The 27348-nt window shown below is 39.2% G+C and overlaps 1 protein-coding gene across 1 annotated transcript in view; it reads right to left on the reverse strand.

Moving 5' to 3' along the window:
- The window catches only part of PIEZO2 (piezo-type mechanosensitive ion channel component 2), a gene marked incomplete at its 5' end in the record, with an annotated part of 98063 nt that extends 72283 nt beyond the window's left edge, over positions 1–25780 (reverse strand). Inside the window, 11 exons of the mRNA XM_009070427.1 lie at positions 2332–2576; positions 8446–8487; positions 11485–11658; positions 12411–12559; positions 13218–13471; positions 15055–15178; positions 20173–20409; positions 22538–22680; positions 23073–23214; positions 24528–24566; positions 25649–25780. Of these exons, the coding sequence (XP_009068675.1) occupies positions 2332–2576; positions 8446–8487; positions 11485–11658; positions 12411–12559; positions 13218–13471; positions 15055–15178; positions 20173–20409; positions 22538–22680; positions 23073–23214; positions 24528–24566; positions 25649–25780 (1681 nt within the window). The remainder of the gene's footprint in view (positions 1–2331; positions 2577–8445; positions 8488–11484; positions 11659–12410; positions 12560–13217; positions 13472–15054; positions 15179–20172; positions 20410–22537; positions 22681–23072; positions 23215–24527; positions 24567–25648) is intronic.
- Between the last annotated feature and the right edge of the window lie 1568 nt (positions 25781–27348).

Consider the following 27348-nt stretch of genomic DNA (forward strand, 5'->3'; position numbering starts at 1 on the left):
CCTTGAAAGCAGCACAGCCTCCTAAAGTGTGGTCTGTGCTACCACAGGACAGACACCTAAAACAAGCAAGGCAATCTGTAGTCCAGTCGAATACTTATCTCAGATGAAAAAGTTTTAGCAAGATCCTGAAGCTGGTAAAAGTAACCCATCATAGGGGTGTTTTGTTAAAAATAGCCATCCTCCCAAATACTACCCCAGTGAGCAAGCATGTGGCAACATCTCACATGTGAGTATACATCACAATATATATGCTGAACAGTGCTTTCTAAGTGCCGACTTTGCTTGTGGGCTGGCTACAAAACTGTTTCACCGGGCTGGTATAGAGCAGTATAAAGTCTTCAAACTGTATTAGGGGTTTCAGAAGCACTTTGGAGATTAGGAAGGACTTTGCACACTGTGAGAACATTCTTACAGTTAACATCAGAGATGGAAACATTCGCAAAAGATATCAAAACACATCACTGTCTAAGCTGGTAAAAATGCGAAGGAGTTATCACCTTCTGTATGGAATTATTTCCACTCATCACACTGTTCTATATATAAAGCAAAACAAGGTGGTTATTCTGTGCCTATTTGTGGAAGAACACATGCACACTTGTGTAAAAAAGCGGACTTTTGGAACATTTCACAACTAAATTCCGTTTTTTTTCTTCTCACTTTTTTCTCCAAACACAACTTAGAAAATCCTAATAAAAATCCTGAGTGATGTAAATTCCATGAGCACATAATTAAACTTGACAAATTAATTAATCTATAGTGCTTTTGTAGCCACAATGAGTGCACTTAAGGAAAGTTGTTACAGAATTAGATGTTTTCACTCATTCTTTCATGGCTTCAATTTTAATTTGCAGTGTTGCACCATGCAGTATATAACCAGACAGTACTGGTTAAGTGGAGCAGGCAGATAAGGTACTGTAGTAAGCTCAGTCTAGCATGCTCAGGCACTACACACATAGGAAATAAAATATAGGCCTGAGTTCATCCATTGACAGATTGTACAACACTGTGTAATGAAGTCTGCACATGTGAACATGTTTAATGTCAAAGCTCTAGCCACGTGATCTAACTATTTGGTATAAATAAATAATAAATAAATGTGCAGCTTAAAGATGGATCACACATGGCAAGCAGCACTTCATGCTATTGCCAAGCCCTATAGGCTGCAGCTCCTCACTTCCCCTCTTGCACATGTCACTGCACAGGGTAATATTCACCAGCTGACCTCTGTCCCAAAGCTTTTCCAGGATGTAGGGATAGCCAGAGCACAACAGACTCATCACCCGTCATAGACCTCATGAAAGCTGGTCAAGAAATTTTCCATGGCCTCTGAACATCTCTGTGAGGGAAGATGTTCCCACAAGGAAAGATACGTAATTTCAGTTCAGCTTCAAGCACTGGAACAGGCTGCCCAGGGAAGTGGTGGAGTCACCATCCCTGTAGGTATTTAAAAGATGTGTAGATGTGGCACTGAGGGATGTGGTTTACTGCTGGACTGAGCAGTGCTGGGTTAATGACTGGACTCAATGATATTAAAAGGTCTTTTTCAACCTAAATGTTTCTGTAATTTCCTGGGGCAGTTAAGCCAGATGCGCTGCCATTTTGCCTTGACAAAGACTGTCCCTATTTATGTGTCACAGGCCTGTGAATATTGGCATGAGCAACTAAATTTGTGGTAAGGCCATTTCCAAAGAATACAGCTTCCTTGGGTGTTAAGTGCTCTTGTTTCATTTTTGGCTCATATTACAAACTGAATTATGGAAATAATCCATGTTAGGAGTTCATCCTAGCAATACCAAGGATGACAATATCAGCCTTAACCAAGTTTGCCCTTAAGCGTTTTTATGTTCATCTGGCTTCAATTACGCATTCCACATTCAGAAGTGAAAAATATGACACCAATGTGCACATAAATAATGAAGCAAAGCCATCGGGACTTTGGGAGAGGAGTGCCTTAAAAGCATGCAGTTTCAGATATTACATATATATGTAAATTTTCTTTGTTAGAAGGGGATTTCACTCTGAAGAAGTTCTCAGGATTTGGGGTAGCCTCCTAATAATCCAACCCAGACCACCTAGAAGAAGTGGGGTTTCTTTTGTTGTCTTCCTCTCAGCATCCTACAGAAACAGGATGATTTTTCCCTAGGAGAGACTGTAACCTGTTGACTAATTGACAAGTATGCATCTGCTCACACCATGCTCTTTGACAAAGACTGCATGTAAAACCATAAGGAAAACCTGATGACGGAAGTTAACAGGGATGACCAAGAACAAACCACCTGTTGCCACTAATTAAGGCTGACAAAGGCAAAATTTGCATTCTGTAGAGCTTACCTGTAGTTTCTTCTTCCTCTGATTCATTGTCTTCTTCATCATCATCATCATCATCATCTTCCTTGTCCTCATCTTCCTTTTCTTCTTCTTTTCCTTTTTTGACCCTCCCTTTCCCTCCCTCCCCCTCTGGTGCTTCCATTCTTTTCTCACCAGCCTCTTCCAGCATTTTATCCTCCTCCTTTTCTCTGCTGGCTGTTAAATTCATCATAGTTATGTCAGGCAGGCTTCCATCTTGGTGCACCAGTCTGTTGGTAAACAGTAGCATGTCAGCAAACTGAGTGGTAATGACATCGTAGTCTTTTTCTTTTTCAAGTTGTGTAATTAGAAAAAAATTAACCGTTCATGGAAAATGCCTCAAAAGTGGAAAAGTTAATGATTCTGGTACTCTCTTCAAACATACACTGAAAATTGAGTTGGAATGTATTAGTAACTACTTCTCACTCAGATACTACTGGTTAGTTAGTAATGAGTGGTATTGACACTTAAACTTGACATTTTCCCCACTGGAGAAAATGGTCAGAGTTTAAGATGTAGAAGCATGAAATGACATTATTTAAGAGGAAACATTTCATGACTTCATAGGGGACTTACTCATTTTGGTGGTTTGGTATTTTTTTCTTGAGGCTGCTCAAAGTAATTGGAACAGAAAGAAAAAGGGAGATGAGAACAGAGGGGTTACAGACGAAGGTAATCGACAAATACGTCATGCTACATCACAAGTCATAATGCATTCTCCTACTCCATCTGCAGAAGCCTTCTGATGCCAAGAGCATGCCATCATGACATTCACAGGGTGCTTCTATAAAGAAACATGGAATTGCAGCACAGATGGAAAGGGGGCAACCTATTTACATCAGTGCTAAACATGGGCAATGCTGTACCATGCTGTGAGTAATGCAGCTGAACCACCACAAGCATCTGACCTATTACTGTTAATGCATTACCACCTCCTTCCAATTGAGAGATGCAGCTAGAAAGCCAAGAAACTAGTGAATTTTCTTTCAGCTACAGGTTTGGGAACAAGCAGAATAAAAAATTCAATGGCTGTGGCTTCAGCGCATTTTATCATATCTGTCTTTGATAGTGCCATTCATTCTCTCTTTGCTACCACTCACAGAGATTTTTTTCTTAGATTTCTAACTGCCTTTAACTAAATCTATTAGTAAACTTCAGACTACCAAAATTGGAATACAACTTATTTAACACACAAACATCATTTCTCTAGTGCCAAGATGCCATTTTTTCCCGAGATTTATTTGGTATGTATCTTTACTGAGAAAAGAGACAGTCTTTTATGGCTTCAGATATTTTCTTTTTTCCCTGCAGCTGTGCTGTTGGGACTCACCTCCCACAGTTGCAGAAAACCTAGTTTTCCTAATTCCCTGAGTTTATGTGCTTTGCTGAGCTGCCATAAACAGTCCCTTTGAATATGACTTCTTGCAATAAAGTCTCCCTTTGCCAAGTGTACATCTATAGGATTAGGTCACTAAATGTTTAGTTATGCTATTGAAATTACTACACTTGGCATACTTTCAAGCACTTGTAAGACTGTTCTAATATGCTACAGTACCATCTCAGGGACTTATTTTTCATAAGTGAAATTCTGCCCTATTACCTATTCTGCCCTATTACTCCTATTAAAGGAAATTCTGCCAATTTTAACTAGGATTTTTACAGTTCAAGAAACTAAAAATTTAGATTTTTCTGTCTGATCATTCAAAACTAAGAGCATAGGCAAAGCAACTAATGAGAAAGTCAAACAATCAGAATTATTTTTCAATATATGGGAGTTGCAGTTTCTTCAAGATGGAAACAGAAATCTGACTAAACAATCCTGAAGTAGAAATTATGTACCAGTTGCCAAAAAGAAGAAAAGGTGGTTTAAAATTAGAAGTTTAACAAGGCAGTCAAGCACCAAAAAACCCTCTCTGAGTAAATTTAGTCACATTTTAGTAGCATCCATGACTCAAATCCCTCAACATGGATTGGGCAATGAACCTGAGTGTCTAGTAATCTGAAAATACGTTATACTCAACAATGTACTTAGTAGCTTTGCCTATTGAAAACAGAATCACAGAACCATAGAATGTTAATGGTTAGAAGGGACCTCAAAGATCATCCAGTCCCAAACCCCCTGCCATGGACAGGGACACCTCCCATTACACCGGGTTGATCATGGCTTTATCCAATCTCGCCAACACTACCAAAGTTGGGGCATCCCCAACTTCTCTGGGCAACCTGGTCTAGTACATCACCACCCTAAAAAATTTCTTCCTAATATGTAGTCCAAATTTCCAGTCTTTCAGTTTGTACTCATTACTCCTTGTCCTATCATGACAGTTTCTGATGAAGAGTCCTTCTCTGGCTTCTCTGTGGGCCCTCTTCAGGTACTAGAATGTTGCTAGAGGTCTCTACATAACCTTTTCTTCTCCAGGCAGAACAGCCCAACTTTCTAAGCCCGTCTTCGTAGGGTAGGTGGTGTTCCAGTCCTCTTATCAACTTCATGGTCCTCTTCTGGACTTGCTCCAACAGTTCATGTCCTTCTTATGTTGGTGGTACCAGAACAGTGCATAGTACTCAAGGTGAAGTCTCAAGAGCAGAGTAGACAGGTAGAATAACCTCCTTCAACTTGCTGGCCATGATCCTTTTGATGCAGCCCAGGATTTGGTTGGCTTTATGGGCTGAGAGTGTACACTGCCAGCTCATGTCAAGTTTCACATCACCCCCAAGTTTTTCTCAGCAGGGCTGCTCTGCATTAGTTCCCCATCCAACCTCGAGGTGTGTCTGGGACTGCGACATCCCAGGTGTAGAACCTTACACTTCACCTTGCTGAACCTCATGAGGTTGCATAAGCCCACCTCTCAAGCATGTCAAAGTCCCTCTGGATGGTATCCCTTCCCTCCAGCATGCTCACTACACCACAGAGCTTAACGTTGTCTGCAAACTTGCTGAGGGTGCACCTGATCCCACTGTTCATGTCGCTGACAAAGATGTTGAACAGTATTAGCCCCAGTACCGACCCCTGAGGAACACTACTCATCACTGGTCTCCACATGGAAAATGAGCTGTTGACCACAACTCTCTGCATGTGACTGTCCAGCCAGTTCTTTATCCACCAAGTGGTACACCCATCAAATTCATGTCTCTCCAATTTAGAGACAAGGGTGTTGTGTGGGACGGTGTCAAACACTGCGTAAGTCCAGGTAGACAAAGTCAGTTGCTCTGACTCTATTCACCAATGCTGTAGCCCATCATAAAAGGTGACCAAATTTGTCAGGCATGATTTGCCCTTAGTAAAGCCATGTTGGCTGTCACCAATCATCTATTTTGGGGCTTTTTGTTTATTTTCATTATTAAGCTAATACATATACCAAAAGGACATACAAATCTCTATAAACTGACTAAACAAAAATATTCTCCAAAAGGACATAAACTAACCTATACTTACCTCAAACTCTAATAAAGTACCTATAGGAAGTCATGTGTAAAGAAGAGAGAATGAATTTCCAGTTCAGTTCAAACATTACTGAGATCCCTGGTTTACTATAAACTATCAGAGCCCATTTAAAAGCCAATGCACCATGAAATTAAAGTATCCATATAATCAGACAGGTTTTGCACATGTGCAATTGCATTGATTTTTATGAGTTACCCTCCCAACTGATTTTTATAATGGAAAAACCTATGTTCACACTGGTATAAATCATGCACTTAATGACTTACCTCAGTGTAAATTGGACAGAAACACAATAACCCTATAGGATTTTGTATGAATGGACTCATTTTTTATTCATATAATTCACATTTGTATTCTGGAAATCCTGGAGGTGAAGGGGTTATAAAGGTGGATACATGCAACATATATACTTGATAAAGCTTTAGTATGAGCTTAATTTTCAGTAGACTGGCACTTAGTTTATCGGCATCAGTAGGCTTGAGCATTGGATCATGTGCTTAGGAGATTCAGGGATAGATAAAATGCCTTGCCCACTATTCAGAAAGTTAGTCTAATTGGAATATGTCTTCCAAAACTTCCTTATTTATTTCTAGGGTTGCTTTTCCTCCTTTTTTAAAAAAATTTTGGGTTTTTTTCCCACTACAAGATCACATTGTATTGTAAAAGACAACACTGAGGTACTAAGATATAAAAACTGCACTAGTTTAGAATTTTTAAGACAAGCTACACATACAGGCTTCACAGCTAGTCAGATATAACTTCATTGTTGGAAGCCACATACTGGTGGGAAATTATCCAAAATAACATAAAGGTATTGTGTCTGACACTTGAGAAGAGAAATAACTAATAATGCAGATGACAAGCCCTGAAGGTACGGCCAATAATGCTTTTAACTGAGAGCATTTCTTACCCTCAAATTCATCAACTAGGGTATCAATAATGAGAAGTATACTAGTAGATCTAGTTTTCAGCAACAAAGCAATTTCAGTGGCACAAAAATCAGGAATGTGCCACAGGTCCTTGCTGGATTCCTACTACTTCCATCTATTTGTAACTTAACTAGAGCAGAAGATTAATTAACTGAATGCATTGTGAAGCAACTTTTGCCTTTGATAATTTTTTTGCAATTTATGAATAGTTGAAAATTTCTGGCTCAAAAGAATCCTCAAGTATCTCTTATGTAAATCCTTAAGAATAGAAGGCTTTCTGCTCTGCAGAATGCTAGTCACCTACCTCCTGAATATTTGGTGTGCAAAACGCAAACTGAGCACAGTGCCATATAAATCCTGGCAGGACCCTGAGTGCCTTTCTGGTCCTTGCAGGGGCTTTGCTGCCTGCATTCAAGCCATACTGGGGTATGTGGAGAGGCCAGGAAGCCTCAGTGTTGGGGGTCTCTCTCCTTTAATTGGGAGCTGCTTTTGTGATGAGGCTTTCACCCCTATACTGTGGCTGCATTGTAGCTGTGTCTGCGCCTGCTCCTGTGCCTCCCTGAGTCTAAGCCTGACAGGCAGCCTGACACCTTGCCCTCACTGCCAGTCTGGCTTATCTCTGGGGACTCGCTAGGACCTCACCAGGTTGTGGCTGACCTTTGTTATCAACTCTGAATCTGACCCTCACCCTCAGTTGCTAGTTCATGTTCCTGACTCCCTGTGGGTGAGAGTCCAGCCTTGCCCCTCAGCTCCTGGCTTGTCTGCCCTCACCAAGGTGCTTGCCCTCACTGCTCACTTGAACACATGCTTCCTACAGACCAGATTTCTAGCTCTGGTGAACTTTTAAGAACCTTGACCCAAATTATATGATAACATTTGAAGGAGCATGAACATGACACGTAAATTAACTTCTTGCTAGAGGAGGTAGTCACATAAATTAACTTCCTGCTAGAGCAGGTAGTCACAAATATCTAAACAAGGGATTTTCTTGGCTTTTCTGTTTATATGTAGTAGTGACAACAAACTTGGAAGTCCTTCTATTCTTGGAGACAATTATACAAAAGCCCACATTAATTACAGTCAAATATTTTGAAAGCAATCTACTTTATGGAGCTGTTTTCAAGATGCCATTTATAAAGGGATGACAATGATGGCAATATGTGTTTTTCTAGATTGGATCCTGCAGCACCCATGAATTAACAGCCTTAGCATGCAGTGGTTTCAGTGTTCCATTTCTGCCTCTGAAATTTCAGTCTCTACAAACTCGTAACACATACCACATATTCAATTGACTTGGCCCTCGAATTCCCTTCCCTGTGTGCTTGTGAAGAAGACAGGGATATGTGTGTGTGCCTGTGTGTACACATGCACATGCAGACATGCATCATTCCATGCACAAACAAAGGGTAGACAAACGAGCCTCCTCAACCAAGTCTATTGTCTGCAGCCAATTACAAATAGCACCAATTATTCCTGTATTAAGGCATGGGCAAAGTTTAAGAGAAGAATTCCCAGATGGGAGATAAACTCACAATGTATAAATATGCAGAAGAGATGTATTAACTGCTTCACCAGCTTTAGGAAACTACAATACCTGAACAATGTTATCTCGCTGCTTACTTCACAGTACAGCACAGCAAGAATATACTTTGTTTTAAGGCAATCAAGAAGTAACAAAAAAGTTAAGGTATATCTGTTTTAAAGGAAAGGAAGAATTGAAGTACCCACCTATTAATTATTAGATATACACGGCCATTGACTTTGGCATGGCTATGAGGTGGGAGATGAAAGCACAAGATGAAAATGGAAAATGAATTAGAGAGAGAAAAGAAAAATGTTAAATAGGAATGAATGCACTTTCCTGTCTCCCAATGTTATGACACATTGTCATAACAAAGCACAATCCGACATCTTAAAATACACCATGCAGGGAAAAATCTAGGAAGCTTATAAATGCAACTCTTAGACATTTAGACCATATGCAACTTCAGTGAGAACCACAGGTAATTTTCATAGTCCCAAAAATGTGAGAACAGGCTTTATTGCTTTATGTCAAGTAAGCCTTAGAATATTCATTTTTAAAAATTTTTTTTTATTTTAAACAAATATTTAAAGGCAATTATGTTAGAGCATCATATTATAGAAATTATCTACCTCATAGCCTTTATCTCTGCCATACCATAATTCATGGTACAGCAAGGAAATAGGCTTGGAAAGTCCTAAACAGAGGTTTTTTTCTTGCTCTTGCAAATTTAAAACTGAGGCATTCAGTTCTGACACCTTTGTAGTAAGAAGTGCCTCACTCTGCCAATTCCAATGTGCCAGTTTCTGTGCCCTCTATTTGCAGCTGGAAGACCCTTACTCTTGAATTTACTCTGCAAACTTTGCTCACGTGAAGCAGCATCTTAATAAATGATAAGTCTCAGCAATTTTAACAGGACTCTTCAGTTAGACACAAACATAATACCACAATCACACATGGCAGTTCAGGGGCAGATGGAGGAACTGGAGCTGCTTTACTTATTACTTTCATGCTGTGATTATTTTAAGAAGTTCACTATTAAAAGGACTGAGTTCTGTCTTCTTACTCAAAATTAAGGTTCAGGTTCTTTATTTAAAAGTTTCTGTTTGCTGCAAAAGACACAGCCTAAAAGCAGTTTAGGAAGGTAAACCAGTTGTTGAGGGAATGTTAGTGTCTTCAAAGCAAAATGGAAAGTTAAGTTTTAGTAGCTTTGTAAGAAAATTACACACACAGAGGTATATATATGTGTGTGTGTGTGTGTTTAATATATACATACATGAGACTTAAATCTCTTTTTCATTGCCCCTGCAACTTCTATTGCTGGCATTACTGCTAGCTGAAGCTGGTTGTTGTGTTAGTTCTTATCCAGCTTTATGCATCATCAATACAAACGTCAGCTGAGCTCTCATTGTGAAACTTTGAACTATAAAATCAGCTCATGATCAGTACTGATTTATTGCATCCAGGGAAGAAAAGAGCTGGATCTTCATATGTCAGGCAGTATTAATAGATGCACAAACTAGAAAAACTGTTCTGATTTGGGTATTGGACATAATCGTGAGAGTTTCTCATGAGGAACAAATGATATATGATATTTGTAATTTTGAAACACTGCAAAATGGCAAATGTAGCACATATGCCACATTTAACAGTTAAAAATATCTAGCTACTTATCTGACTGCTTAATACAATCTACCACACATTCAGACTCTCAAAAATAGCATTCTGTTAGCAAGACAAAAAGGCTAATGATACTGTACTATGAACCCATTGAAATACTGTGAGTGCTTGGGGGTTATTTTTATTTCCATTTTGTGCCTACTGGATCACATTAGAAGGGAGGCAAAACTGTTTCTATGTTATTCAGCACAAGTGCAAACTGTTTGGGCTAGAAGAGAGTTTGCAGAGCATTCCACCAAATGCCTCAGAGCAGGAACAACTCGACTTCAATTCAGACACCTATCTGGGTTCTGTTTTCAGAGATGTTAACATATGCCTGCTGCTGCACAAGAAGTCTGCTATGGGCAAGGAAAGTTTGCTCACAGGCCACTACAAAGGGCCCTTCAATCTACCATCACAATCAACAATTCAAGAAAAGCAAAAGAAAGGTATTATGCAAACAGTCATTAAAAGATGTAAGTTTAAAAACTGCCACAACTTTATTGTAACATTTTGTTAAGTTTGATTTGTTCTGGTTTTAGCAATTATTGAAATACAGAAACTGGAAGCATTCTATAAAAGTAGAGTTTATTCTCGTGGCACAAATATACTTGTACCATACACTGCAAAGTAGCTTCATATCAAATTGAGTACATGAAAAATATCTGAAATGCCTTTGTAAACCTTGCAAAACAGAGAACATAATTCTCTGTTAAGATAAACTGTCATTATCCCACAGCACACTGTGGTGAATGTGATATGCAGCTGGTCTCCATTCATAGAAGTGCAGCTGAGATACACTTATTGCACAGGTGAATACTGAAAATAGTGTCTAAATAAACTGTTTTCTTCAAAGAATGTCTGTAATTGTCATTGTATAATATGACACTATGTACTATGAAACGATTTCTCTTTCTTAAACTCCTGGGGCAGGATCCTAGGCCACATATATATTTTTTAATACAGGGAAATACAGAAGAATTGAACACAGGAAAAGTGAAGTCCCAGAATAATGAAAAAATGCTAATGAAATTCTGGATGAAATCACCAAGTATCTCAAAGAGCTAGCATAGTCAAGGGGTCAGTACTATGAAGAGTGGCCACAAATTAGGGACTTTTTCCATTTCTGAAGTTCAGCTTTACAAACAAGCCTAATTGTTCAAAGCAAACATGATATTTACCAAAGATCTCTCAATCTTCATTTAGCCCTCGAAATGGACAACGAGAAAACAAAAGTGACCCAAATTAAATCTATATTTCTTATTACTGACAGGGCTTACGAAAAGACACATAAAGCAATTAAACATCTAACTCCTATTAAAAGTCAAAGTCAACGAGATATAGACATGAATACCATTAGTACCTTTGAAAATGTACCCTGAAATGAAAGATATTGGTGTGTACGGGAGAACAGGAGAAGACAGATACTTTGGTTGTAGCAGAGTGGTGGACACTGAGCACCTTCTTTTAAAGCAAGGTAGTCATAGCAAAGGCAAAGAACATCTACTGAAAGGTGAGCATTGCAAGACAGTCAGAAACAGCATTTTCACATGTAATCAATAGTTCCATTTACTTTGTTTCTTTACCTGTAAATAGTGTTATCCTGCTTGCTGGTTACAGCTTTTAAATCAGTGAGCTGGAGAAACTGATCATGGAAATAGTGAAGGTGTAGGATACACACCAGTAGGAATGAGGTGGGAATAAAGATGCGTGTGAATAGATCAGCCACAGAAAACTGTTTTAAGCCAAGGTCCTCTAGTCTGGGGGAAAAAAAAAGGAAGCTAGTAAGACACCTTTTCACACCAAAATATTTTTCTTGTCATGAGACATTACTATGAATCATTTGCAAAAGGAACAATGGGCTGGTACTTGTTACGTGGCTTCGTCTTTTAAAATTCTTCTAAATGAGCAAGTTTTACAATGGAAATATATTGCATTTGGATTCAGTAATGTAGAGAGATACTGTAAATGCACAATCAAATGAACCAACCCTGACACAGATCTCTTGAACCAGATGAGTTGTCTCTGACTGGGAAGGTCTGCACTGGAGATCTACTCATGTTGCATGCACTTTCTCAAGTGGGGCCTTCTTAGGAAATGCTGAACACATCGTAAGGATGAAGAAACTCATCCCTCCTCATTAACAGGAGAGTAGGTCCACCTTCATCAGCTTCAGACATCCTGCAAATCTACCCTTAATCTTTCCCTGGATCTCATTCATACGGTTAAAGAGGTAATGAGAAGTATTGGCAAGTACTGGGAACAGAAGAGATCCCAAGGCCTTCGTAGCTGATGGGAGAAAATACGATTCTTTGAGCCCATCTCTTGGTCTGGCTCATCTCTACTGTTACACCAATAAATCTATGGCTTCAGAACTGAGTGCTTAACATCAGCAATGCCAGAGAATGGTCTCAGGATGTTTTTCCCGCATAAGAAAGAATACTACTCTCAGATCTCTCTATCACACTGAACACAAAGATCCAAAGAAAAAAAATTAATCAAAACCACTTACTTCTTTTCGTCCAGGCCTGTCATGTTCTTCCACAAACCAGGGAATGACTCAAACTGGTATGTGTAGATGAAGATAAGTACCAACATCGTGTAAACAACCACTGACATCCAAAAGTACTTTAAAATCTTTCTCCACCATTCATAGTGTACCTGAAAACCACACATTAAAGATGCTGATACAAGCTGAAGGCAAGGCCACTGATAAAAATGTTGAAAACATTGTACTGGCAAACAAAGACCAAGAACACTGTCTTTCCTAGCTGTCCTGAAGTAAGCAATGCTTACCCAGTGGCAGCCACAGATCTTTGAGATTCAGTTTTTACTCCTGATAAAATAAAACACTCCTGATGAGTACACATGCATTCAAGTAAAGATTTCTGTGTAAAAAAGTCTGTTGGGACATGAGCCACAGACATAAAGGTCAGGAACAGCTTCAGTCACTCAGTTTCATCACCATTACATGGTGAAAGTCCAGGAGGAGAGAGACTCCATGCTCACTGGGGTGTGGAATCTGTGTGGACCAGCTGTCACAAAAATTGGTGGCTATGTAGAATGTGCACAGGCCCAGAATATTCCACAAAGATTCCAAAGTTCATAGTGATGTGGCATGCTAGAGCAGAGGTGTGTGTTATATCTCATTTATGTGCACTTTGCCTGCCACTGTAACCAAAAGCCAGAGAATTAATCTTAACCCCTTCAAATGACCTTACTCTATTGTATCTAACTAAAGAATAAAAACACTGTTTACGAAATCTCTTTAGAGCTACTTTATTACCAAATTAAAGGTATGAACACAGTTGTTACTTACCTGATAGAGGGCCACACAGAAGAGGAACAGTACCATATAGATGATTTTGTACATGACAATTGTACCCTCAAAGCTGACAAAGAAGAACATGCCCCCACAGACGTAAATCCAGTATTTGATTAGCATAGCCATCACCAGCTTCCCCAGGACTTTCATGATATCCTGTTCATCCTCCTCATCCTCTTCCTTCTCCTCCTCCTCTTCCTTCTCTTCCTCCTGTTCTTCTGACACTTCTCCCTCTTGTAACTCCTCTTCTGCAAATACAGAGTCACATTGGGCCTCTGTCTGTTCCAGGGACTTTTAGTAAGAATTTAAATGGGTGGAAGTAGAATGTCTGCACAAAACGCAGACACTTAAAACACAATATTCAAAAGAGGCTGTAATTCTGATTCATACATGCCTTCAGAGCAGGGAAAAGGATTTTAACTTCATATGAGCTTCAACCTGCTCCTGGAGCCATATGGCACATAGCTATATGTCCTTACCAGACACCCATCTTCACTTTGTCTGAAGTGCAGGCAGCTGTAGTGGAAAATTAGAGCCTAAGGGTTGTATAACGGATTAGAGCGAAAACACTTCCCATAGCAATGTTTATACTCTCAGGTAAGCAACCTTTTAAACTGGAAAACAAAGGAACCACCAGCACCACCAGAAAACTCTCATCTTGAGTCTTAAACTGTCATCTTGAGGTTCTCTTTAGAGAATATTGTGTTTACCTCCAAAAACCACAAGGAAGATAAAACATTAACATAAACTCAAACAAGCTTAAAAAATATAAATGCTGCACTAATGCTGCTGTTTTTCAAAGAAGCTACCATTTATCCAGCTTCTTCTGCTGTACCCGGGCCACTGCAGACAAAAACAGGCTGCTTTGTCCTATGAAGAGGTCAAGTTATTAACCTGTTATTAACCTTGTGAGGTTTGTAGAGCAGGGTAAGTGCCCCTCCAGTAGTAAGTACATTAGCAAGTATCTAGACAGCAGGGCTTGCCAAAACCATAGCATGTAGCTGTAATGCTTTTCTTCCCATGGAGAATGACATTGAGACCACCATCAAAAGGCTTTCTCACTCCTTTTGTCCCACTCACCATCCCTCTTCTCAGGCTCTTGCCTTGGAAATTCTTGCAGCGTCCAACTTTGACACTGATTACATATTTTACTGAGAGAAGTATTGTAATTAATCAGAGAGGAAACTACACCATTGCTTCCAGGGCTCACTTACTACCATTTCAGCACATTGAACTTGTTCAGATCAGCATCCAGCGAGAGAGAAAAGAGCAAGGGAGGGTTGGGGGAACATGTGCCCAGTAGCAAAGAGAGAACAGGCCACCAAGCTGTTAGAATAAGATGAACCTATAGAAGTAAACTTTGCTCTCAGGTATGCTTGTGCCCCTGCACTGAAAAAATACATGTTTACTTTTCCCATTTAATTTTGTAGTTTAACTTCTGTGTCTCTGTAAGTGTTTATGTACCAATACAACTTCCAAGAAATTTAGCAGCTGACTTTTCCAATGTAAACTCTTCTCCTGTGGTTAAAATCTTAGGGCAATTAATCAGCTAGTTTGAGTTTGGGACACTGGAGAAAACTGACTGTTTGAAACTTCCAAGATCTTTCTCAAATGAGTCATTTTAACTACCTTCCAGCAAAAATAAATCTCATTTTATTTGAACTTCTAAAGTTCAAAGGTGGTTTATTTTTATATCTGATAGTTACACATAGACTTTATAATATCTCTATTAGCTAATAACAGGTATTTTGCCAATTGCTTTCAGTATCAGAGAAATACAATAACTGGAACAGCTATCATGACTGAAGGACTAAATTTGATCTGGCTTTACCTTTTTCTTCATTTTCTTCACTTCCAACTTTGACCTCAGATAAAGTAGCTTCTTTTAGCCGAAGTGCTTTCTGTTCAGTGAGGTGTTGCCTAAGCAGTAGCCAGAAAGTAATTGTGAAAAGAATCTGCAAACAAAAATCAAAACAAAACCAACAGACTAATTGTATATTCTATGTCCTACTAATAAAAACATAGTTTTTCATAAATTTTGCATGCCTTTGTTTTCTCTGTCCATCAGAAAATGGCAATGATGGTGTTGGTGTCAAAGTGCATCTTTATGCAAATTATGTAACTTACGAAACATTCTGCATTACAAACAGTCTTGTTTCATTTGCACATTTCCAATTCTTGAAGGCACTTACCTGTATCTTTCTATTCTACCTCATTCTATTCAGTTTTTAAATACTGTCTTTTAAGTTAAAGGATCTTCTCTTTATGCACTGATTGGTACAATTCCCATTTGTGGTTTTCATTTTTATCCTTTTTTCAGAGATGAAGCACACGCAAATGAGTGTATTGCCATTATTATGTTTTTTTGTATCAAATATTTTGACTTAGGAGGTTTGGTACTTCAAGTGCCTCAACTCAATTAATTTAAAAAAATGTATTTTTGTCTGTCTTTCAGTTACAGAAGACCCATCCAACCAAATATGTCTTGTATTTGTAGCAGCTACAAGATTTAAGATTCTCTTGGTTCTTTGAAGACCTTTAAGAGATGATCATTCAACAACATCAGGATACCATAGAAATAAACAAACCTCTCTCATGAAGAGTGCAATTCTGTGTTTTGCAAAAAGCTAAATTCAACAGCTTGCAATACCAAGAGATGGACAAAATTCAGAAAACAGCATGATGCCTATTCATCACACACTTGATTTTATGTTTACTTTCTACAGACTTTCCACTAATTTCCCTGGTGCGGAAGAAGACATTACTTAGAAGAATAAAATCTCAAATAGGAAACATGTAAGAGCCAAATACTTTGCACACACTAGAACAGTCAGGCCAGTAGTGCAATGTAAAGAACTCTTCTATTCTTCTAACACGCAAGTACTTAATGGGGGAAAGAAGTGCTCCGGAGCTAGCAACAGCTGTTTTTGTTGACACTGCAGCTAACTCTGAGCCACAGAAGCACATTGTCAGCCTGTGTGATTTGTCATAGCTTCTCCAGATACCTCCTGGAGCTCTGACTTTTGCAACACAAACCTTTGATATTGTAAAACACAGATTTGTTCTGCAATGATTAGCTCTGTCTTCCAGCCACATTTATTCCCTGTTCTATATGGCATACCCAGAGCCAGAGCTGACTGTACAAAAACTCTTGAAGGGTTGCAGACTGAAGAAATGTTTTTAGTCACCCTTTACAATATACATTTTATTTTCTTTTCAGACCAGGAAACACACACATAGCATGCAGAAACTTATGCAGAAAGAATTACAGTAGACTTCTTTCTATTCTTCTCTCTGCAGAATACAGTATTCAATCTTCATTTAAATTCAACCATTACTCAAATAATTTTAAACTAGGAATATCGAGGGGGGTCAGAGTAACTAACACCCTTGAGTGGGACTGATGGACAAGGCTAACAAGCAAAGAGTGACTGGGGTGATGTGAATAAAAGGAAACACATAATTAATAAAACAAGGCTTATGCAGGGTCACCTCAAGCAAGGCAATTACGAGACACCATTATGGTGAAACCTTTCAGCTCCTTTCTGGGAAAACAGCATGCCAAGTACCTTTCTGAAATGCCTGTATATTAATGCATGCAACATAGGGAACAAACACAAGGAATTAGGTATGTCTGTGCAGGGCTGTTGTCTTGCTGGGATGACAGAGATAAGGCTTGAAGAGCTGCAGTAGAGATGTACAGGCTCTTTAGAAAGCACAGGCCAGAAAGATTAAGTGGAGCTGGGAGTTGCATGATAACACAGCTGGAATGCACAGGTTCTGCCAGGGGATGGATGATGAACCAGGTAATCTGGGAAGAACATAGTGAGACTGTTCTGGCATGTAGACACATGGTTAGAAAAGGCCTAAAATTGAGTCTAGCAAGGCATGTCAACAGAAACAAGAGGAGCTTCTGTAAATACCCAAGCAGAAACAAAGAAGGCTAGGGAAAATCTAGGCCTACTGCTGAGTGGGGCAAGGGCCCTGGCGGCATAGGACACGGAAGAAGTACCAAATGTACCTTTTGAGGTACCAAATGCCATATGTGCCTCAGTCTTTGCTAGCAAGACTAACCTTAAGGTATCTCAGGTCCTAGAGACCATGGAAAAGTCTGAAGCAAGGAAGACACACCCTTGGTGGAAGAGGATCAGATCAGAGGATATTTAAGAAAAGTGAGCAAACATAAGTCCAAAGGGTCCTGATGGGATATACCCATGAGTGCTGATGGAGCTGGCTGGTGTCACTCTAGAGGCTACTCTCAACGATCTTTGATCAAATGTGTTGACTGGGAGAAGTGCTGGAAGACTGGAGGAAAGCAAATATCCCTCTTATCTTCAAAAAGAGCAAGATAGAGGATACAGCCTGGACAACCTCACCTCAATCCTTGGGAAGCTGATAGTGTGAGATACTGGAAAAGGCTTCCTAGAGAAGTTATGGATGTTCCACCATTGGAAGTGTCTGAGATCAGGTTGCTTTGAGCAACCTGATCTAGTGAAAGATGTCCCTGCCTACAGCAGGGGAGGTTGGACTAGATGATCTTTAACAGTCCATGCTGACCCAAACCATTCTGTGATTCTAAGGTCATGGAGCAGCTAAACCTGGAAAACATTTCCAGGCACATGAAGGACAAGAAAACCATCAGGAATAGTCAGAGTGGATCCACTAAGGGGAAGTCATGCTTGATCAACTTAAACTTCTGACTTGGTAGATGATTGGAGAGCAGTGGATATTGCGTACTTAGACTTCAGACAGGATTTTGAAATTGTGTCTCATAAGATTCTCATAGAGATGCTGATGAAGTATGGACTGGATGAGCAGACAGTGAGGTAGACTGAAAATTGGCTGAACAACTGAGCTCAGAGGGTGGTGAACAGTGGCATAAAGTCTTGCTAGAGGTCAGTGACTAGCAATGTACTCCAGGGATCAATACTGAATCAAATCTTGTTCAAGATCTTCATTTATGAGCCAGGTGATGGGGCAGAGTGCATCCTCACCAAGCTTGCTGATAACATAAAACTAGGAGGAGTGGCTGATGCACCAGTGGGTTGTGTTGTCATCCAGGGGCTGACAGGAACATCATGGCATTCAGCAAGGGGAAGTCCAAAGTATTGCACCTGGGGAGGAAGAACCAGCTCATGCAGCATTACATATTGGTAACCAGCTGGAGAGTAGCTTGGCAGAAACAGCCTGGGCATCCTGGTAGATACCAAGTTGAACATGCAACAGCTATGTGCCCTTATGGCAAAGAGGGGCAGTGGTATCCTGGGCTAGATTAGGAGTGTTGCCAGCGGGTTGAGAAAGGTTATCCTTCTTCTCTACTCAGCACTGGTAAGGCCAGAACTCAAGCCCTGTGTCCTGTTCTGGCTTCCCAGTACAAGAGAGACATGGACGTACTGGAGAGAGTCCAGTTGAATGGCTGTGAAGCTGAAGGGACTGGAGTGTCTCTTCTATGAGAAAAGGCTGAGTGAGATGGTACTGCTCACCCTGAAGAGGAGAAAACTCAGGGGAAATCTCATCTAATTTCTATAAATACCTGAAGAAAGCCAGACCTTTTTCAGTGGTGCCCAGTTCTGGGACCAGAGGCAATGGGAACAAACTGAAACTGTTCTGTTTGAACATCACAAAACACATTTTTTCCTGTGAGGGTGACTGAGCACTGGCACACGTTGCCCAGGGATGTTGAGGACTCTCCATTCTTGGGGATATTCAGAAGCCATGTGGGCATGGTCCTGGACAATCAGCTCTAGCTGGCCCTGCTTGTGTAGTGGAGTTGGACCAGATGACCTCCAAAAGCCTCTTTTGGCCTCAACTATTCTGTGATTCTGTAAAAGCTGTGGAGTGAATACCCCACTAGTCATCTTCTATTACCTTTATGGATGAGGTCAAATCATCACATATACACAATAGTTTCCTTTCTTGACGCCATCTGGTTTTAGACAAGGTATTTGATGATATAGCTGATAAGAAACAATGTCAAAGGGGATGTCATAGTAAGGCAGTTAAAACTCCTTAGAGATATACAAAATCATTGAGAGAAACTGTAGAACTCTTGCAGAACCCCTTGAGCTTTAGCCCCTTTACTAAACTAGCCCTACCTTTACAAGAGAAATAATACAGCACTCACTAACTTTCAAATGCATTAAAATCCCAGGCATGGTCGTCCAAAGGGCACTGTCAACAGGGAAGATCACTTATAGAATCACCTTAAAATGTAATTAGGAGTCACAAGGGAAGTGATTCACACAGTGCAATGGAAGCAGTGCCAACAAGATTCACTCTCTGAGACACCTCTCTTGGGCGCTCAAGGAAACAACCTCCTACTTGTGCTCAGTCCCTTCCCCAGAAGCAAACTTGCCAAACAAAATGCATTTTGTAGTGCTTTCAAGACATTAAAGATAAAATCTATCATGCACTGAGGTCAGCAAACTCTCTTGGTTCTGACCTGAAATGGATTTCAACTCATGCTGATTCAGGTGTAAGGATAAAGAATTAAAGCTCAGTCACAGCTATGTGCTGCTGCTTGTGCCAAACCGTAAGGGAGTGAGTAGTACTGGTAATTACAATGACAGCACAGTTCCAGTTGCCGTCATATTCAGAGGAAATCTGACATCCCACGTGTATTAATCTAGCAAATCAAATCAATCCTAGTTTTGAATCCAGTTTATAAAACCAAACAAGCAATCAATTACCATTCACTAAGAATATTCTACAGAACTATCATAAAAATCTCAGAGATCTGAAATATTTGTTAGTATTAGCTTAAAAAACAAGTAGAAGTTTTCTGAACACTATCTTTTAGTAACTTACCCTTTATTTTAGAACTACTACTGAATGTGATTACACTGAATACTGTGGATTCAGTCTTAAAGAAACATCAAGAGGTCCACCTTTTTTATCACAATATATTTTGTGGTTTCATAAATAGATTTCAATTGTTTGTAACACCTACCTTTGACGCTAGCTCCCCAGGTTCTTTTCTTTTCAAAAAACCAGATACTTGAGGAAGCTCATCATTCTTGAGTTCAATACTCCATATATACTGCAGTATTAGAAGCAAATTTCCATAGAAAACCATGAAAGGTGAACTGATCATGGCGTATTTCCTTCGGTCCCGAATCATCCACAATGTGCAAGACCAGATCAGTAACACAAAAGTCAACCAGCTGTGATATGTGATACTCCACGCCTTGTGGAAGGAGGGAAAAGAAGAAAAAAAATGTCCAAATAGGCATACAGGAATAACATAGATGCATATTTCCAGTTTCGCTTAATTTACACTTCTCTATTTAGCTCATATTTTCATTGTCATCAGATTCTCACCCATATTAATCAGGTCCTGGACCAGCTACACTAAACTCCTTGGAGAACATGCAGAAAGTGGATTCTTACAAGGCCCACAATTGAGGGCAAACCCTGCTTAGTGTATTAATTGCACTGTGGTACACTTTGTAAGCAGACTTGTTGCTTCTCATAATCCCAAAGTAAGAGATGTGAAATACAGAGTAATGTCTGAGCACAAGACATCTTCTTGCAAGACAGCAGCAAAGAATTCAGAGTAGAAAGAGCAAAACATAATCAGTAGGTACTACGTTCAAGGCCCTTTATAGACTTGCAGAACTGCACTAACTTCATATTGTTCTAGCTTTTGTGGAATCAGTTTAAAATGGAAAGCTAAGGTGTGCACACAGATAACCTGAAGAACATTCAGTCTGTAGTAATCATGCTAGATTACTTGAAATACTCACAACTACAGAATGTCTTCTACAGCTTTCAGGATTCAGTTACTGCAAACTGCTCTATTAAACACTGAGGGAAAAGATCTGGACTTTAAGTGTTTTTTTAATCTACATTCTGTTATTGATTTAGGACTAAATTCAGCTGTATATATGCTGGTATAACTGGAAAAACTGCCAATAAAGCATTTTGTATTCTTTTTGAATTAAATAGAAAATTAATAAACATTAAGAATATTTTTATCAGGTTAGCTCAGCCCCCTTGGAAATGATGTCTATTAAGGGTATGTGAAAACACCAATATGCTACTTCTCTGTCCTCATATAAGAAAATAACTTACACTGAGCTGTCTTTGGTGGTAGTATAAATGGAACTTGCATCAGAGCACACCATAAATAAATTGATAAATTCATTTGGGTCATATAAAAAGGAATATATCACTAAGAAAAAAGATAGTCCCCCTTTTATATTGAGAGGTATGACCTTAGAAATTAATTAAAAAGGAAATGTAGACCTGGTCTAGTAGAAGGTGACACTGCTCAAGGCAGGTGAAGTGGAACTAGATGATTTTTAAGGTTGCTTGCAACACAAACCATTCTATGATCTATGAAGTATGTGAGTTTAAAAAATAAGAAAAAAGCCTCTGTGTCAATATGAAAACAACTACTTGCCAACTGAGATCCGTATTTTGCGCGAGAAGCCTGCCTTATTTAGAGGAGAAATTTCTGTCTTAAAGGTTGGCAAATAAAATTTGAAACTTTATGCAAACACGAGGCAGCCAACCTAATTTGTTTTACCCTTTTTAATGCAAAATTGGGCCAAGAGGCTTTATGGTTAGTTTCATCATAGTTGAAACCTTTCCAAAACAGTAAAAGCAAAGCTTACAGTGGGAATATATAGAGAAATCTAATCATTATGCAGAAATGGTATAATTGGTATAATGCAACTCAAAGTATTTGCATCAAGTAGGCTTAACAGTGAGCAACAACATGAAAAAGAAATAAGGGTGGTTAAGTAAAACAATAGGAAAATCTGGCTTGGCACAAAGTTGTATTTTCCTTGAGACCTTTCTGTGACAATACAGGAAACCAGGCTCTACAGATCTTTTCTTCTCAGACAGTAATTGGATGCATGCATCAACCTGAAATAGGAACTATATTTTTAAAATTTTATATATAAGCATGAAATGCTTTAATTTTGTAGGCAGATTTCTGAGTGGCACAAACACATGACAAACCCACTTGTGTAGAAGCTTGGGAATCAGTAGAAACCTGAGCTCCAGTGGTTTTCTGACATTCAACAGACAACAATGTCCAGAGTTCCCAGTCCTGAAATTGTAATCTTTTAACCAGAACCCCATGTGTTGCCCTATTTATAGGTCTATAACAGGCCTGGGAATTAATTAATGCATTAATAACCTAAAACGAACCAAAATTACGCAGACGCCATAGTGATATTTTCTAACCCTGATGCAAAAACTTATTGAAAAAACAACTGATGAGATTAATTTAAGAAAAGCATTGAGAAGATACATTTACTTGTAAAATTAACAGCATTATTCTTTTTCTTGCCAGCACTTACCATCATAGCTATCAGAGCACATATGTAACTTTGTTTCATGATAAATTGGAACACAGAGACCAGGGCATGTAATTTAACATTTTCTTTTTCCTCCTGAGTAACTTCCTCTTCCTCTTCTTCCTCCTCCTCCTCCTCTTCCTTTTCTAAGTAGAAAAAGAAAATCTTATTTGCAATCCCTGATGGTATATGCATCTTCCCCGGGATTAAAATTTTGCTTGCCATCACTCTGATCATTACTTCTACAGCAATCAGCCAGTTCAAGGTGGGAACCATAGACAAATTACATTTGAGCAATGTAAAGCAACACAAAACTCACAATCACTGTGTTGGTAAGCAAAGTATTTTGAATAGTATATGCCTACAACCCAATTAACAAAATCTCCATGTGGTCAGGCATCATAGTAAGGTGACAGCAATTATTTAACTTTAACAGGCCAAAGAGCTTACCAAAATGAAAATAAATGCTAGAGGTAGTGACTGGAGACACAGAATAAAAACACAATATGGAACTCAGGGCAATTCCTAGGCAATTCACTACCTGACATGCCATTCGAAGGCTCCCATTTGTACTGTGGTGTTGAGTACACGTCTGCCTTGGCCGGACCATTTTCTAATGGCAGTGCAGGGTGGATGGTGTGATAGTCAGTAGGGTTTCCATTCACTGTTACCAGCAGCACCTGCCAGGACAACGGAGAGAGGCACTGCATTCAGCGTGGCTCTTAGGAGAATGTGACTCCAACCTCTGTGCTTTGCTACTGTTGGAGTGCCAATGTTAAAAGAGGTTAACAAGTAACAGCAGTTACTTCCAAAGAAATTGAAATGTTATAGTCATGTTGCATGCAAAAGTAGTGCATAACAGCTTCCAAAATTAATTTTGTTAGCTTTTTATGCCATACCAATAGAATTAACCAAAAATTTATCCTCCTTCTAAGGCAAACTAATACATTGAGATTTTCAGACTTTAGTTCACAACTAATTATTTCCAGTACTCATGAAAATAATGGTTATAAATTACTTTCAAATTTGAACTATTACTGGTGAGATCTATATTTGCTATTATTAATAAAACCACTTGTGGTAATTACTGTTATTGATGGCACATTTCTGTCACGCAGTAGTACTAATTCAACACTCTTCCATTGTTTTATTTTTGTGACTTACATTTCAGCCCTTGTGCTTGTTTGGATAAAAGCTTCAGCAACCACAATCATTAATATCTCTCATATTGGCAAGAATTCACATGCAATGAGTTAGTGATGATAATACATGCTGAAGACTGACTTCTGCTCAAGCTGTGAGATAGGAGCATATTTTGCCCATCAAAACTAAGCACAGACATGTGTGGACTGTTTCACAATAGTATCTGGGTTATGTTCAGCTATATCCAGGGCTGCACCAAGCAGTGGAGCACATTTAAATATGGAGCTCCCAAAGTTCATCTGTATCTCCGTGCTTCTGTGCGTGCTGAACAGAAGGGACGTTTCTGCTTTCAGAGTCTGCTAGGGTGTATAGCAGTCAAGATAAATGGATCATTTGCTGTCTGTTTGAACAAAGATTTGGATTTTCTCTAAGCTGTAAATTGAACTCATATGCGTTGTCAGTCATGCTTTAAGGGGCCTCAGCATTTCAACATGATGAAATAAAAAAATACAGCAAAGAAACTAAATCAAGTTTAAAGGTGGCTTGCATTAGAAAGCATATTGTCATATCTTATTTAAACCCAATGAAATAGCAAAGATCGTTTGCCAGTTGGTACTACTACAGGCAGTTCAATTTCAAGTGATCAATCAGTGGTTTCTCAGTGAAATTATTAAAGAAGCAAACCACATTTATATTTGCAATAATAAAGGTTATAGTATAAATAGCAGGCTAACCAAAAATATAGGTTTTACAAATGTCATCTAAGGTTTTATCTGTATGTATCAGTGTAATCTGCATTTACACACATTAAGAAAAATTGCAAAATTACAAAGACTAGTAGTATACTAACATCCGATGGCTTGTATTCATCTTGGGTCATTGACAGAAGCTGCAAAAAGCAATGTAAGGACAAATTATTAAAGAAGCATGGCTCAAGCATTAATAAGTCTAATTTTTTGAATACATGCATGCATATATGCTGACTTTGGCAGATTTGCACTAAGAAATTCAGAAAGAATTCTTTAAAAGCCAGCAGAATTGTACACTACCATAACGATATTGAGTGTGCCATAGCATTGACATAACTTCACTCTGTGTTCCTGTGAATTTCAAAACAAAACTGGAGAATGTGGCACTGAAATTTTGGATACTAAGTCAAAGAATTAATCAGTATGGCATATACTGATTAACTGCTTTCTAATGTCCTTCTAATGATCCAATGCTTAAAAACTTAGTTTTTAAATGATCATTAGAATTGCTACAATTATAAAAATATCAATCAAATATCAATTATAAAAATCAATCAAATGTTTATAGGAACATAAAATGTGATACTTCATCCACTTGCCAGCTCATTTATCATGACTATTATTACGGCGGAGTTCTTGGGGCTTGAGTATATGTGGCTCAACAGAGTGTTCATATATCTTAAATTTGACAGTAACTCAACAAACAAAATTTTGCACTGCAACACGTGAGGATGGATGCTAGAAAGACAGACCTTTCCAGGAGACTTTACACCAACTGCCTTAACTGCCTTGTTATATATCTCCAAAAAGGACATTGGTATGCTTGGAGGAAGATAAGCTGGCAGCTCCACTTACCAGTGACAGTGCTAACTAGTAGTTAAGAGGCAGATCAGATCTTTACATCAAGATTTAGCTCCCCTACAGACTTTCTAGCTGTTTTGCACAAAGACAATGGCCCCATGCCAAAAGCCCATCCCTAAACCTCTTAAATGTGGAAGCCAAAAACATAAAGCATGCTCTTCCTTTACTTCCTCACACTGGCTCCTGAGTTTGTTTTATTCATTTTTATAAAATGTATTCCTACTCTGCCATACAGGCTTGATATTTTAGCTGATTTATATAATCACACAGGAAGATCTTCTTATTTGCAACCTATATAATGTTGTTTCCCTTAATTTCAAAGTAACCATGCAATGCAGAGACCCTTCCCCTCCAGCCTTACTTTTCTCTCATCAGTTGTATAGTGGCTTGCATACCACAGACTGCGTCTTGTCTCCGCTGGCAGAGGAATTGGGCTGCAGGGTATTTCTTTGTCATCTTCCCTGCTAACAGATTTCTCTTCATCAGACGACTGCTAAATGACAGCAAATGACAACACTAGCTATAGCTCTGTAAGAACAATCTTAGCAGAGGAATTTAATTCCCCCCCACTTGGTGCTCCCTCTCCAAAGCATGTATTTGAAACATCTTTTAGTGATGAATACACTCAGTTTATGATAGATAACTCTTACTGAGATGACACTTTCAGAACTGATGGCAGAGCTTTTCTGTAAGTGCTAGTTATGTGACACCAGAACTACACAGACCTCCACATATTACCTTAACTTACTATATAGTCATGCCACAAGCATACATAAATATGTAAAATATAAAAACCATAAAATATAAGCGAGCGTATATAAATACATAAAATATATAAACCCCCCCATAAAATACAGCTGTTTAATTTTCAAGGCAGTGTATTGAAAGAAATTTCACTCTTCTTATCCACCTATACATGTGAAAAGCCACTTTGGTTTCACTAAACTGAAGAACTGAAAAAACTGAAACCTTTTGAGCATATGTATCTACCATCAAAGACTAATCTAACTCTCCATACTTCAATACGTAACAAAGCAGCCAGTGCTGTTCATCCATCTAGGCTCATCTAGTCTTACTCTGGAGTCAGCAAATACCTGTGTGTGCTCATGCTCACATATAGAACAAGATAACAAGACAAGCCAATACTGATTTACCAAGGGTGAACCTGATTGGGTTTTATGCTGAAACAATTGGTTGAGCGCATGAAGGGAGAGCTGTGGATGTCAGCTACCTTGATTTCAGCATCTTTGACGACTGTTGCACATCATCTTTGCTGACAAACTGGTAAGATAAGGACTTGACAGATGGACCACAAGATGGGTGGAGAAGTAGCTAAACTCTCTTTCTCCAAGTAGGGTAATGGCTCAAAGACAAAACGGTAGTTCGTCATGAGTGGAGTTCCTCAGCGACTGGCACAAGGTCTGGCACTATTCAGTATCTTCAAAACTCTCTGGATGGAATTGCACCCCCACAAAATTTCTGAATGACACTGAACTGGGAAGAGGTAGATGGGTCAGAAGGAAGAGTCACCATACAGAGTTGGGATAACAAAAATGCACAAAGTTTAACCAAGATAAAGTCCTGCATCTGGAATAAACCCACATAACAGTGAAGGCTGTGGACAGACTGTGGGGAAGCAGCTCTGTGGAACAGGCTCTGGGGGTGCTGGTGCACAGCAAGATGAACATGAGCCAGCAGTGAACTCCAGCAGCAATGAAGGCAGACATGTCCTGGACTGTATCAGCAAGACTACTGCCAGCAGATCAAGGGATGTGATTATTCCACTGTACCTGGCAAGCGTCAGGCCATACCTGCAATTCAGTTCTGGCATCCCCTAGTTCAGGAGAGACATACAAAATCTGGAGAGGATTCAACACAAAATTGTCAAGACGATGAGAGGGTTAGAGAAGCTGAAGGATGCAGGAATTAGGCTTTTCTCAGACACAGTACTGTAGTTTTTGAGAAGACAGAGGTACTCTTCGAATGTGGGGGCGTGGTTATAGGACAAGAGGCTAGGGCCATAATTTGATTCAGGGAAATGCCTTCTAGATATTAATATAT

This window comes from Acanthisitta chloris, unplaced genomic scaffold (assembly GCF_000695815.1).
Source record: "Acanthisitta chloris isolate BGI_N310 unplaced genomic scaffold, ASM69581v1 scaffold4212, whole genome shotgun sequence".
Taxonomy (NCBI): Eukaryota; Metazoa; Chordata; class Aves; order Passeriformes; family Acanthisittidae; genus Acanthisitta; species Acanthisitta chloris.